The sequence below is a fragment of the Centropristis striata genome, chromosome 19 (assembly GCF_030273125.1).
Source record: "Centropristis striata isolate RG_2023a ecotype Rhode Island chromosome 19, C.striata_1.0, whole genome shotgun sequence".
Classification (NCBI taxonomy): domain Eukaryota; kingdom Metazoa; phylum Chordata; class Actinopteri; order Perciformes; family Serranidae; genus Centropristis; species Centropristis striata.
In genome coordinates this window covers 1948550-1963806 of record NC_081535.1, presented here as the reverse complement: position 1 = coordinate 1963806, position 15257 = coordinate 1948550, and the positions used below count along the sequence as shown (strand labels likewise).

Genomic DNA, 15257 nt, shown 5'->3' with positions numbered 1-15257 from the left:
AAATATTAAATAAATAACCAAACAAGGCATGCACCCACCAAACAAACAAACAAACAAACAAACAACACACATAAATTACAAAATAAGGGACTGCAAACAGAGACACATGGCAAAGCTGCAAATGATTGCAAATTCTGCACACATACATTGTGCACAAAACATTACACTTCTGTTCAGGAAAAAAGAGAAAAGGAAAAGCTTATTGCACATGTTACACAGAAAAAAAGCTTATTAGGGCCACGGGGTGAAGCTCAAAACATGCGGTTTGATCGGGATCGGTGTGCTATTACTTTTCTCTACAGAATATGAATTTTTCGCGACGTTAGTCGCAAAAAACTGCCCAAAATTTTGCATTGAAGTGAATGGGACGGCCGGAAAAAAATGAGTGAAAAAGAACAATAATTGGAGATTTTTAAACGTCTACTTCTCCGGCATAATTTCACCTAGAGACTCCATTTAAACTTTAAACAGTAGACACAAGTCTTGTGTATCGGTGTATTAATCCACGTTTCGATAGGTCATATAGTTTTTTATCAATCCCTGTTCAATGACCATGATCATTTTTGGAGAAATTCTGAGATTATAATGGGTGTGTATTGCACGGAATGTTCGTGTCACAGTGTGTGACATCATCGCCAGAGTGTAGAGGGAGAGAAAAAACTGTCAAAAAATAAATTTGAAAACTGCGCTCCAGGCCGCAAATTCCACTCTACAGAAATAATTTATACATAGAAACGTAGGAAAATTAGTCTTCTCCCTCACAATCCTCTGGTAAAGCTGTCAGAGTTATAGTTTGGGCGTAGGACGCACAGATGATCCACCAACACCACCAACAGCCTCATTGGCTCCCATGTTAAAAACGCAGGAAGATTTCTGAAAAAGGGAGATGTAACAGTTTTTTTAGATCGCTCTAACAAGGCTTTTTCTTCATTTTTCTTCCCAAAAAACATATGTAGACGTTCAGGAAGAACTCAGGAAGCTCTAAGTGAAGTCAGATCAATGATAGGTATTATGGTTTTGCCAAAAATGCTTTCTGTTCGAGGCCAGAAATTCCAGTCTGTCCACGTCTGTTCCGGAACATTGACAGTTGGTGTCAGTTAATTCTGTTGATTGCTCTGCTCTGATCAAAGCATTTGATCTTACAGATACACGTAAACACACATGCGCGTAAGCGCGCACACTCCTCCAGATACACATGCTTCACACACAAACACACACACACACACACACACACACAGGCAAAAACATGCAGCCAAACACCTGGCAGAGATTTATTCAACGATGTTTAACTCAAACAATAACTGTGGTTGTGTTTCCTGTCTCCCCCTAAAGAAAGATCTGGGCTCCAGGTTGATGCCGGCCTTCAAGACTCCGTCAAAGATCCCGTTCTCAGACGTGAACATCGGGAAGGGGACGGCCCACCCGCCGCGCTGGACCTCTGACAGCACGCTGGCCGAGGTCACCAGCATCCAGCTGGAGTTCAGAGAGCTGAGCCGCCTCACCCAGGACCCCCAGTACCAGGTAGGACCCCCAGAACCAGGTAGGACCCCCAGTACCAGGTACGACCCCCAGTACCAGGTAGGACCCCCAGTACCAGGTAGGACCCCCAGAACCAGGTAGGACCCCCAGTACCAGGTAGGACCCCCAGTACCAGGTAGGACCCCCAGTACCAGGTAGGACCCCCAGAACCAGGTAGGACCCCCAGAACCAGGTAGGACCCCCAGAACCAGGTAGGACCCCCAGTACCAGGTAGGACCCCCAGGCCTTTAGTCCAGGAACATGGGCTCTAGGGTAGTGGTTCACAACAGGGGGGGCCAAAAGATCCAGGGGGGGTCGTGAAGCCCTCTTCATTTTAAGGGGTGTAATAAATCTTGTGGGTTAAATATATACCTTCAAGCCAGGGGTCTCAAACTCAAATTACCTGGGGGCCGCTGGAGGCAATATCAAAATGGCCAAAAAAAGACACAAAATGACAGGAAAATAAATAAATTACTAAAAAACACACACAAAATGACCAAAAAAGACACAAAATTACTGAAAAAACACTAAATTATTTAAAAAAGACACAAAATGACCAAAAAAAATACACAAATTACAAAAAAGACACAAAATGACAGAAAAAAAACCTAAATTATTAAAAAAAAGACACAAAATGACCAAACAAGACACAAAACGACTAAAAAAAACACATAAAATTACCCAAAAAGACACAAAATTATTTAAAAAAGACACAAAATAATTAAAGGGTCATTTTGTGTCTTTTTTAAAATATTTTTGCGTCTTTTTTTTGTAATTCTGTGTCTTGTTTTGGTCATTTTATTTCTTTTTTAAGTAATTTAGTTTTTTTTTGTAATTCTGTGTCTTTTTTTGGTCATTTTTTGTATTTTTTTTTAAATTTTGTCATTTTGTTTCTTTTTTTTAGTAATTTTGTGTCTTTTTTTGGTCAGTTTGAGACTCCTGGTATAGATGTATATATTTAGCACATTAGATTTATTACACCCCTTAAAATCAAGAGGGCTTTGCAACCTCCCTTGGATCTTTGGGGCCCCCCTGGAATCACTGCTCTAATGTGTGTGTGTGTGTGTGTGTGTCCAGTAACTATGATCCAGCATTACTTCCACTTCTCTGATATGGAGTGAATAAATGGAGGCGATTAGATTTTTGATGGAGGGTTTCAGTTCAGTTGAAATCAGACATTAAATACAGCTGTGTGTGTGTGTGTCTGTGTGTCTATGTATGTGTGTGTGTGTGTGTGTGTGTGTGTGTGTGTGTGTGTGTGTTTGTGTGTATTTGTGTGACTGAAGTGAGGAGCGTGAGCTGAGATCAGCTTTAAATCCATCATGTTGTCACTTTCTGAGTGATTCCAGAGTGATTTTAAGCCCAAAGTGTGAGTAATTTCTCTGGGACGAAGCTTCTGATGAGACGATTCCATCAAAGTGTGAAATTGCCAATAATTTTCCAATGATAAATTGCTTAAAACAGTATTTTTAAACATATTAGCCCCCACAAACACACACAGCAGTGAGTGTGTGAGTCTGCTGGGTTGATTACCTCGTGTCTAGACGTTAATGGAGCTGATGTTGTGTGTTTTGTGTGGAGGACGTGGTGAACGAGGTGATGAAGCTGGTCCACAACCTGCCGGGGAAACACGACGGCCTGGTGCCCATGTTCATCAACACCAACAGTGGACAGTTCACCCATAAAGGAGTGTTCACGCTGGGAGCCAGAGCAGACAGCTACTACGAATACCTGCTGAAGCAGTGGATCCAGGGAGGGAAGACGGAGGACGAGTGAGTTTATCTTTCTGTTTCTAGTTTCAGGCTCTGTGATTGGGAGAGAAGCTGGATGTTAAAGGTGCCGTATTGTAAACAGTGAGATTTATATGCGTATTGGATTATGTAGTGGCAAATTAAGACAGGTCAATATCCCAAGCTCAGATGAGGCGGGCAAGGTTATAATAGTTTTGGATTTTTCATTAGTTTTAGTTTTAATTTCGTTGTGATTTTTTGTTTTCAAATTCAGTTACTTTTAATGAGTTTTTAAGTTTTAATTTTGTGTTAAAGTTACCACAGAAGAAAAACACTTTAAACAATTTTTTTCTTTAAATTTGTGACTTTTTTCGTGTAAATTCGTCACTTTTTTCGTGTAAATTTGTGACTTTTTTCTTGTAAATTTGTCACTTTTTTTTTGTAAATTTGTCACTTTTTTTCTCATAAATTTGACAGTTTTTCCCTTCAAATTTGTCACTTTTTTCTCATAAATTTGTGACTTTTTTCTCGTAAATTTGTGACTTTTTTCTCGTAAATTTGTGACTTTTTTCTCGTAAATTTGTCACTTTTTTCTTGTAAATTTGTCACTTTTTTCTTGTGAATTTGTTACTTTTTTTCTCATAAATTTGACAATTTTTTCTTTAAATTTGTCACTTTTTTCTCATAAATTTGCCACTTTTTTCTTGTAAATTTGTCACTTTTTTTCTCATAAATTCGACAATTTTTTTCTCATACATTTGTGAATTTTTTTCATTCATTTTAGTTTAGTTTTTATTAGTTATAGTTTAGTTTTTATTAGTTGTAGTTGTTTTGTAATGGGGTATTTGTTGGGTCCAGATTCAATAAGGTCACAATAAATGTTTCCTTTATTTCCTTTGTCTGATCCATCTCAGCCCCAATAAGTTTATTAAGTCATAAACCAGATAGATGAAATAGATTTCATATCAACCAAAAAGGTTTACGGATGAAAAAAGTTGACAAAGACGAAAACGAAGGACATTTTCACTATAATTTTAGTTAGTTTTAGTTGGTTTGGAACCACAAAATACAGTTTCAGTTAGTTATTGTTTTTGTTTTTTTAACCTCTCGTTTTTATTTGTATTTCAGTTAACAAAAATATTTTTTCAATTCAAGTTTTTTGTATATTTTGTTAGTTGTCGTGAACTATAATAACCTTGGATCATTACTGCATTTTTGCCTTATTAATAACACACTCTATTGGATTAAATGCATACAATGTTTTATATATTTTCTCACAACAATTATAAAGCAGGTCTAGGTGCTTTTTTTTAAATTCCAGAATTAGTTTAGCGACCAAAGACCAAACATGCAAAGACTTACAGGACTCGTACACAAAGTTCCAAAGTGTCGACACACATTTTGAGGATTACACGACCTGATATGACTGTAAGTCTTTAAGCTGTACGGCTTACAAGCTGCAGCTACACCAAGTCAGAAATATTATCATATCAGTCTTTAGTGGAACCATATTGTAGTAACATGATCATATTACAGTATGTTATCTTTTTAGAAGGATTTTGTGAATGTTTCTAAGTCAGACAAAATGTGTTGAAGCACCCCGCATTGCACTACTTTGAGTATTTTCTATATAATGTTTCTTGTATTTTCCATATTGTGAAACACCAGAAAACAAGTTTTCTTTTTAAAGCTGTGATATTAACTTCAGCCCTAAACAAAGTCACTACAGAGTGACTAATATGTCTAATATCCTGCTGAGTAATATTCATATCTGTCACCTGTCCTGTGTGTGTCCTGCAGCCTGTTGGAGGACTACCTGCAGGCCATGGAGGGAGTGAAGAAACACCTTGTGAGACAGACGGGATCCAACAAGTTGACCTTTGTGGGAGAGTTGTCCCACAGCCGCTTCAACCCCAAAATGGTAGAGAAACTCCCCAAGAGTCAGTAGATGGATGGATGGATAGATGGATAGATGGATGGATGGATGGATAGATGGTGAGATGGATGGATGGATGGATGGTGAGATGGATGGATGGATGGATGGATGGATGGATGGATGGATGGATGGATGGATGGATGGATAGATAGATGGCGAGATGGATGGATGGATAGATAGATGGCGAGATGGATGGATGGATAGATAGATGGCGAGATAGATGGATGGATGGATAGATGGATGGATGGATGGATGGATGGATGGATAGATATATAGATGGCGAGATGGATGGATGGATAGATGGCGAGATGGATGGATGGATGGATAGATAGATGGCGAGATGGATGGATGGATGGATAGATAGATGGCGAGATGGATGGATGGATAGATGGCGAGATGTATGGATGGATGGATGGATGGATGGATAGATAGATAGATGGCCAGATGGATGGATGGATAGATGGATGGATGGATGGATGGATGGATGGATGGATGGTGAGATGTATGATAGATGGATAGATGGATGGATAGAAACTTTATTCATCCTGGGGGGAAATTCAGGTTCCAAGTAGCTCAGGGATCACACATAGCATTCACATACAAACATACATATACAACACACAACACATAAGAAGAAACAGTGTGCCTGTTAAGGTGCTAAAAGGTAAGACAAGGCAGTGCAATAACGACTTTACAAGACAGTTCTACTGGACACGTCATCTCCCTGTGGACTTCCTGGTTCATTTAGTTTTGGTTACGCTGCGTTGTTAGGCCGGCCGCCATCTGACCTCAGATTTACTTCCTGAACGTGTTTACACTAAATGAACCCAGGAGACACCTTTTACCTGTGGTGATACTTTTACTGGTCTTTAGCTACCAGCAGCAGCAGCTTAATGAGCAACACATGAGAGAGCTTGGTGTTCACTAGATGAGCCTCCATATCATGAAAAACTATCACCGTCGACAGGAGAGGAGGAGAAAACGGCTCCAATCCTGACAGTTATGGCAAAATCCTTCCTGTCATTGATACAAAGGTCTGAACTATAAAAAAAGCTGTTTTCACACTGCAAAAGGTTCGGACCTTGGTTGGTTTGGTCCGGACCGAGACCACCTCTTCTGGTCGGACCAAACTTTGGTCCTTTTGTGGCACCTTTGACACCTGGAATTTAGGTTCAGATCAAACTGGAAAGTCCTAAAGTCCGGACCAAACCAGATAGGTGAGAAAGCGCCCTTAGAGACCAGCATTAGATAATAAAAATAGGCGAAATAAAGTGACTATGTTTGAGGGCTAGCATATCCAGTAGACATAGTAAATAGGGAGGAGATTATGCAGAGAATTGTGCAGTTGAATGGTTCTTGGGACAAATGATTTGCCCGATCTGTCAGTTTTGCATGTCAATGCTCTTCTGCTGGATGATGGTGTTGTAAAGTTTTTGCCCTTTATTGTCCATGATGGTGAGCAGTTTAATCAGAGTGATGCTCTCCAGTTCAGCTCCCACAACAGAGCCAGCTTTCCTCACCAGTCTGTCCAGTCGGCCGGCATGTCTCTCCTTAGTGCTTCCTCTCCAGCACACCACCACATAGAATAGGGTGCTGGAAACCAAAGACCACAGCAAAATCCAGACATATCAGGGGGTAACAAGCCTGAGTTATCCAGGGCCTGCTGGAAACCTTTAAGGCAAAGCTTGTGGTTTTATATATCATATTCTAAATGTACATTTCTTGTCCAACTTTATCCGTCTATAGTTTAGTAAGTTGAAGGCAGCAGGACCCCAAGGACCCCTGGTTGTCATCTAGTATTTCACACACAGATAAAACTGGATGAGCTCCCATCACAGACAATGAAACCTCATTCAATCAATTGTTCAATCAATGAGTCTTTGTGCTTTTATTGAATCACTCGTTGTCTCTGCTGTCAGATTTTCTCCCCATCAGCTCGTCTGATCGATCCACCCCTCATCATCATTATCTCTCTCTGTCCTCTCCAGGACCACCTGGTGTGCTTCCTTCCGGGGACCTTGGCTCTGGGGGCCCATAACGGGCTCTCTGGAGACCACATGGACCTGGCGGTGCAGCTGATGGAGACGTGTCACCAGATGTACGATCAGATGGAGACGGGGCTCAGTCCAGAGATCGTCCACTTCAGCCTGCAGGCCAGCGACGGAAACAAGGTGGTGGTCAAGGTGAGAGTCAGAGGGGAGGGGGGGGGCGTTTCATCAGCTTCTTCTTCTTCTTCTCCTTCTTCTTCTTCTTCTTCTTCTTCTTCTTCTTCTTCTTCTTCTTCTTCTTCTTCTTCTTCTTCTTCTTCTTCTTCTTCTTCTTCTTCTTCTTCTTCTTCTTCTTCTTCTTCTTCTTCTTCTTCTTCTTCTTCTTCTTCTTCTTCTTCTTCTTCTTCTATTTTTGCTGTGCACTGAAAACATTTAGGTTTGACATGTATAATATAATAGGGCTGGGCAACATGGACCAAAAGTCATATCGCAAAATAAAGATATATTTCGGCTGAATATTGATATTGACTATATATCACTCCATGAAAGAAAAAAAAGACACAAATTGACCAAAATAGACATAAAATGGCCAAAAAGACATAAATTGACCACAAAAAGACACCAAATGACCAAAAAAGACACAAAATGACAAAAAGACATGAAATGACCAAAAAAACTCACAAAATGACCCACAAAAGACACAAAAAAGACATAAAATGTTCCAATAAAGGCATACAATTACCAAAAAAAGACCCAAAATGGCCCAAAAAAGACACAAAATTACCAAAAAAAGGCCCAAAAATGACCAATAAGGACACAAAATGACAAAAAAAGACATAAAATTACCACAAAATGACCAAAAAAGACACAAATTGACCAAAATAGACATAAAATGGCCAAAAAGACATAAATTGACCACAAAAAGACACCAAATGACCAAAAAAGACACAAAATGACAAAAAGACATGAAATGACCAAAAAAACTCACAAAATGACCCACAAAAGACACAAAAAAGACATAAAATGTCCCAATAAAGGCATACAATTACCAAAAAAAGACCCAAAATGGCCCAAAAAAGACCCAAAATTACCACAAAAAGACCCAAAATTGACCAATAAGGACACAAAATGACAAAAAAGACATAAAATCACCACAAAATGACCAAAAAAGACACAAATTGACCAAAGAAAGACAAAATGATGAAAAAACACACAAATTGACCACAAAAAGACCCCAAACTTACCTCAAAAGACACAAATTGACAAAAAAAGACACAACTTGACCAAAAAAGACATAAGGTAACCAAAAAAAAGACACAAAATGACCCAAAAAACCCGTAAAATTCCTGAAGACTTCTCTCCATTTTCTCTCTTTCTGTTATCGTGTCCATCTTTATGACTCAATACTTGGTTGGAGAAATAAACTTTCCATCATATTCTAATGTCTTGAGATGATCCTGTAGATGTAGATATCTAGCAGCTGAAGCTGGAACTCTGATCTCTTGTCTCATATTAATCTTCTGATGTCAAACCAAATGTTTTCAGTGTGAAATGCTAAACTAAAGTAAAGGTCCGTGTTGTTCCAGTAGTTTTGGAGGGACTTTGTGTCTGTAACTGACTGAAAGGTTCTTTTAATACGAGCCTGTAAAAAGACGGAGAGTCTGCTGAATAAAACCAGCTCGTCTTCAGTCGTCATGGGACTTGTGACCTTGCAGACTTTCCTCTCTGCTCATTTTCTTTTCCATTAACTGCTCCTCTTTATCATTTCATAAAGTATTATTGCACTTTTCTCAACTGCTTCCTTCATTAACCTCCAATAGAAGTCTGAGATATTCAAGATAGTTTAGGGACTCGTTCCACTTCCTGGATTAAAAACTACAGAAACCAATGTCAGATTATTTAAGTTTTATTCAATTATTTCTTCTGAGTAGAAACACTTTTAACACACCTGAGATTAAATATATGTTTCTTGAATGTTTGGTTTTCAATACACAAAATTATTTAGCATTTACAGCTTGTTATAGAAACTCTTATTCAAGTAAAGTAAAGAAAGTAAAACAAAATAAAAAGAATACTCAAGTAAAGAAAGAAAATCTTCCTAAAGAAATTAAACTTCTCTCCAGATTCGTTGTTACTTTATTCAACAGCTGAAGAATTACTTGCTCAAACAGGCATTTCATAAACTAATCTGTCTTTTTTTTTTTTTAGTAATTTAGTTTTTTAGTAATTTTTAGTAGTAATTTTTAATAATTTTGTGTCTTTTTTAAGTAATTTAGTGTTTTTTCAGTCATTTTGTGTCTTTTTTTGGTCATTTTGTGTCTTTTTTTTGTAATTTTGTGTCCTTTTTGGTCATTTTGTGTCTTTTTTTTAAAAGTAATTTAGTGTTTTTTCAGTCATTTTTTTTTAATTTTGTCTTTTTTGTAATTTTGTCTTTTTTTGTAATTGTGTTTCTTTTTTCATAATTTTGTGTCTTTTTTGGTCATTTTGTGTCTTTTTTAAGTAATGTAGTTATTTTCTGTCATTTTGTGTCTGTTTTTGGTCATTGTGATACTGCCTCCAGCGGCCTCCAGGTAATTTGAGTTTGAGACCCCTGGTTTAAATTGTTAATACTTTTTATATTTCTACATTTGCTTGTTTACTAGTTATTGTTATTTTTATTGAAGCCCCTCTCTATCTTGTTATCCACTTTGCTGCTGTAATACTGGAAACTTCCCCGTTGTGGGACTGATAAAGGAAAAATATTTTCTATCATTTTTTCTTATCTTAATGTAAACTATAGCTGTTAATCCATTAAAATATTTAATTAGTCGCATGATTGTCCATAGTTAACTCGCGATTTATTATAAATTAATTACAATCTATTATAATCTGTTCTAAAAGTACCTTAACGGGATATTTTTCAAGTTTTTAATACTCTTATCAACATGGGAGTGGACACATATGCTTGATTTATGCAAATGCATGTTTATTGTTATTGCAACAATCCAAAAGAATATAAAAATACTGTCCAGGATAACCTATTTTCGTGTTAACTGTGACAGCCCTACTCTATATCTCTCCTCCCTGATGTTGTATGTTTATCTTCTGCCTGGTTGAATACAGGTTAAAACCAAAACTATCATTTCCTGATCCTTTTTATTAACTTTGATATGTGTTGACACGTTCTCCTTCGCCCTGCAGCCTGCAGACAGACACAACCTGCTGAGACCAGAAACAGTAGAAAGTCTCTTCTACATGTACAGATTCACTAAGGAGACCAAGTACAGAGACTGGGGCTGGGACATCCTGCAGAGCTTCAACAACTACACCAAGGTACAAACTACGGAGGCCCTGAAGGCTCACAGGGCTGAGACTGAAGGAAACACATGCTAATACACAAAACACAACAAACTGAGAAAACATCTTCATCATCTGACAACAAGAGCAGTTTTTAGAAAACAAAGACCACAACACAACAGAAGTGTTTCCAGAGGACACGTAAAAGTGATGCACACGTCTGGACACGCTTGATATTATCAAGTTATTTCAAGATAATTATAATTTCACATTATAACATTATTTATAGTGTTAGCCAGCTAGCCCGTATCAGTCATATTGCAGTTAAACAAATCAAATAAATAAATGATTCATGTTTTAGTTGGTCTCTCTCAACGGCACCATGTTGGTCTTGGTCTTGATAGCACGCTAACACTAGCACAATATTGATAGTTGGCTAACGTTAGAATGCTATGATCAGCCGCTAACGCTAGCATGCTATCGACAGTTGGCTAAGGTTAGAATGCTAGGATCAGCTGCTAATGCTAGCTTGCTATAGATCGTTGGCTAACGTTAGAATGCTATGATCAGCAGCTAACGCTAGCTTGCTATTGATAGTTGGTTAATGTTAGAATGCTATGATCAGCCGCTAATGCTAGCTTGCTATAGATCGTTGGCTAAAGTTAGAATGCTATGATCAGCAGCTAACGCTAGCTTGCTATAGATCGTTGGCTAACGTTAGAATGCTATGATCAGCCGCTAATGCTAGCACGCTATAGATAGTTGCTAACGTTAGAATGCTATGGTCAGCCGCTAATGCTAGCACGATATCGATCGTTGGCTAACGTTAGAATGATGTGATCAGCCGCTAACACTAGCATGCTATCGATAGTTGGCTAACGTTAGAATGCTATGATCAGCCGCTAACGCTAGCACGCCATCGATAGTTGGCTAAAGTTAGAATGCTATGATAAGCCGCTAACACTAGCACACTATCGATAGTTGGCTGATGTTAGAATGCTATGATCAGCCGATAATGCTAGCACGATATCGATAGTTGGCTAACGTTAGAATGCTATCGATAGTTGGCTAACCTTAGAATGCTATGATCAGCCGCTAACGCGAGCATGCTATCGATAGTTGGTTAATGTTAGAATGCTATGATCAGCCGCTAATGCTAGCACGATATCGATAGTTGGCTAACGTTAGAATGCTATGATCAGCTGCTAACGATAGCACCATATCGATAGTTGGCTAACGTTAGAATGCTATGATTACCCGCTAACGCTAGCATGCTATCGATAGTTGGCTAACGTTAGAATGCTATGATCAGCCGCTAACACTAGCATGCTATCGATCGTTGGCTAACATTAGAATGCTATGATCAGCCGCTAACACTAGCATGCTATCGATCATTGGCTAACATTAGAATGTTATGATCAGCCGCTAACACTAGCATGCTAACGCTAGCATGCTATCGATCGGACAATATTACGTTATTACGTTATAACCTTATAACGAGAAATTATCATTATCTTGAAAAAAACGTGATAATATCAAGTGTGTCCAGACGTGTGCATCACTTTTAAGTGTCCTCTGGAAACACTTCTGTTGTGTTGTGCTGACATTTCCAGTTACATCAGAGTCTTTTTAATGCATCAGTCACCTGACCTTTAACCTTTCCCCTCTGCAGGTCCCAGACGGCGGCTACACGTCCATTAATAACGTGCGGGACCCCTTGAACCCCGGGCCCCGGGACAAGATGGAGAGCTTCTTCCTGGGTGAGACCCTCAAGTACCTTTATCTTCTCTTCTCTGACGACTCGGAGCTGCTCAGTCTAGACAAGTATGTTTTTAACACGGAGGCCCACGCCCTCCCGATATGGCCCTCTCCCCCCAAGTGAAGTCCCCGTAAAGGAGGTACATGGGTACAGATATCAGGCCCCCAATAAGTCCTGAATGACTGTTATTGGCCCTCAGTCAGGCTCCTGCAGCCGTCCTGGCCGGACCGCGTGGACCACCGTCCAACTGTACTGTGATACGTTTCCATGTGGAGGAGTTTATCTCATTTTTGTTCCTTTTTTTCTTTATTTTTCCTAAGGAAAAGGTTTGTGTTAGAGCTGGTCTCTAATGTAAAAAGTTTTTTTTTTTTTTTTTAAATCAGCTCTGACTAGCTGGCTCCAACAGGAGACGAGAAAGAAGACGGTGAGAGAGTTTTATTACTGGAGCGACTGGGAGAGTTATAGTGTGTTTGTATGTGGAAACAACAGTCATGTCATTGCGTCGGGAGGTGAAACTTCTCATTGATTCCTACAGAAGCAGGAGTCCACAGATCCATTATGTTAACCCTTTGATGCTCAACATGGTCTAAAGTGACCCGACTAAGTTTTTATGTTCTATATCTCTACAATAAATTAATTACATCATTCAGCATTGCAGGTTTTCCTCAAATAACTTGTTTTTGATCATCATACATCCTAATTTTTTGTTTTCATTTCTTACTTTTTTAATAAAAACCCTTTTTTTATCACTACTCTTCTAATGCACAAGGTGATTTCTGACCCATGTTGTGCATTAGAAGGTGTTTATATGTTGTCACCAATTTAAAACCTGACAAAGAAGACACAAATATTAACTATGCTTTTTTGTTAAATTGGTGTTTTTTCCAATGGAAATTATTATTTGGTGGCTCTAATAAGTCTCAAATGTTAAAATATGTGATTCTAATGTAATCTGGTGGTTCTAACAACTCTTTTAAAGTTAAACCTTCAAAATAAGACAAACATAGTTACACATTGTCTTTTTTTGGTCATTTTGTGTCTTTTTTTTAAGTGATTTTGTGTCCTTTTTGGTCATTTTGTCTTTTTTAGTCCTTTTTTTAGTCATTTTGTGTTTTTTTGTCATTTTGTGTCTTTTTTTGGTCATTTGGGGTTTTTTTGGCCATTTTGTGTCTTTTTTTTGTCATTTTGTGTCTTTTTTTTGGTCAAAACTTAAAAATAAGACAAACATAGTTACACATTTAATCAAATTGTTAACTTAGTGAATCACTTTTTGTATCACTACGCTTCTAATGCACTAAAGGTCATTTTTGACCCATGTGTGATATAATAATACAAAAACTATTTTCTTCATAAAGTATGAAAGAAAAAATGGATATAATGATCTGTTGTAATAAAAAAAAATATATTCAAACACACAGCAGCATGAAATAACATTCAACACTAATTTTTGACCCATGATTTTGCATCAGAAGGTGTTTATATGTTGTGCATCAAAGGGTTAACATACTTTATATGTGAGCAGATTGCTCCAGTGGAGGATATTATTTGTCTAATATATCTAATAAGTCTTTACCTACTTTACTGCAACACCCAGTGCAATTTCTCTTGTAAAATAAATGACGTAAAATAAATGAAGCTGTACTTTTTAATCCCTTTTGGGACGTGTGGCCCCCGTACTGTCCTGCTCCAGTAGTCCAGGAGCAGTGGGAGGCTGCAGGGCTCCGTCCTGGGACCACTGCAGGTCTGAAGCCAGTGCAGGGCTCCAGACTGAGACCGCTTCAGTCACAGAGGCAACCAGAAACCACTAGAAACCATCTAGTGGCACAAAAACAATTTCATTGGTCACACTGGTGCGCCTGACATTTAGCAGGTGTGTGTGTGTGTGTGTGTGTGTGTGTGAGAGAGAGAGAGAAACAAGGTTATAATAGTTTTGGATTTTTCATTAGTTTCAGTTTTAATTTCGTTGTGATTTTTTGCTTTTTCAAATTCAGTTAGTTTTAATGAGTTTTTAGAGTGAGTTTGCTAGTTTTAATTAAAAATTAGAATTAGAAAGATTATTAAAAATAAAGGAAACATTTATTGTGACCTTTTTTTGAATCTGGCACCCATCAAATACCCCATTACATAAAAACTAAAACTAATAAAAACTAAACTAAAACTACGAATTAACGAATTAAAACTTGCAAACTCACTCTAAAAACGAAAATCACAACAAAATTAAATCTAAAACTAATGAAAAAGCCAAAATATGTATAACCCGACCTCACTGGAGGAATAAATTGTTCCTCCCTTTTATTTCTGTTTAAAACCATTAACATAATGTGGTATGAAATTGGGAACTGACATTAAAATGTGTGTGTATATATATATATATATATATATATATATATATATATATATATATATATCAATAAATAAATAAATAAATGTCCAGTGAAGTTCTAAAACATTCTGGTTCTGTGCTGGAAATGAAAAAGATAGACGACCAATGCAACCAATGTTCAAAAGTTTCACCTGGAGCCCTGCAGTGCCTTACAGAGTTTTCCTAATAAAAAAACATGCGTGTCTTTAATTAAATAAAGACAGTAAAACATGAGGAAGGAAGTCAGCTTGCCGTAATCTTGCCAGATTTAAAATCTTGTATAATGTAAAATGCATCTAAAACTGTTTGTTTTGTTGTTTGGGTATGAATTTGACTTCATCTCAAGCCATTTTGTTTGTTTCTTTCTGATTTCCATCCATTTTTTTTAGATTTCAAGCTCCCATTTTCTTGCAAAAACCAGAGTTAGTGAGTCCAGGTTGTAGATTTAATCACTGAAGCCCCAGAATACCTTCAGACAACAATAACTCCACATGGATTCCACCATGTTGCACATGTAGCAGTGACTCTGCAGACACTAACAGATCAAACTCTAAAGTTTGTGTGTTTAAGGGCCGTCTTGTTGTTTCCTGATGGTTTCATCTTGTTGGGTGTTTCTGTAACGTTTCTTCTAAACGTTTCTAAACGTTTGAAAGTGAGAGTATTTTGAGGTCTATTGAATGAATCAGTC

The 15257-nt window shown here is 37.9% G+C and overlaps 1 protein-coding gene across 1 annotated transcript in view; it reads left to right on the top strand.

The window, feature by feature from the left end:
* Positions 1-13417, top strand: part of man1b1a (mannosidase, alpha, class 1B, member 1a) — a 29142-nt gene extending 15725 nt beyond the window's left edge. The window contains exons 8-13 of the mRNA XM_059358136.1: positions 1333-1521; positions 3100-3290; positions 5049-5169; positions 7173-7367; positions 10353-10484; positions 12121-13417. Coding sequence (XP_059214119.1) covers positions 1333-1521; positions 3100-3290; positions 5049-5169; positions 7173-7367; positions 10353-10484; positions 12121-12330 — 1038 coding nt within the window. The 3' untranslated portion in view covers positions 12331-13417. The remainder of the gene's footprint in view (positions 1-1332; positions 1522-3099; positions 3291-5048; positions 5170-7172; positions 7368-10352; positions 10485-12120) is intronic.
* Positions 13418-15257: the final 1840 nt, after the last annotated feature.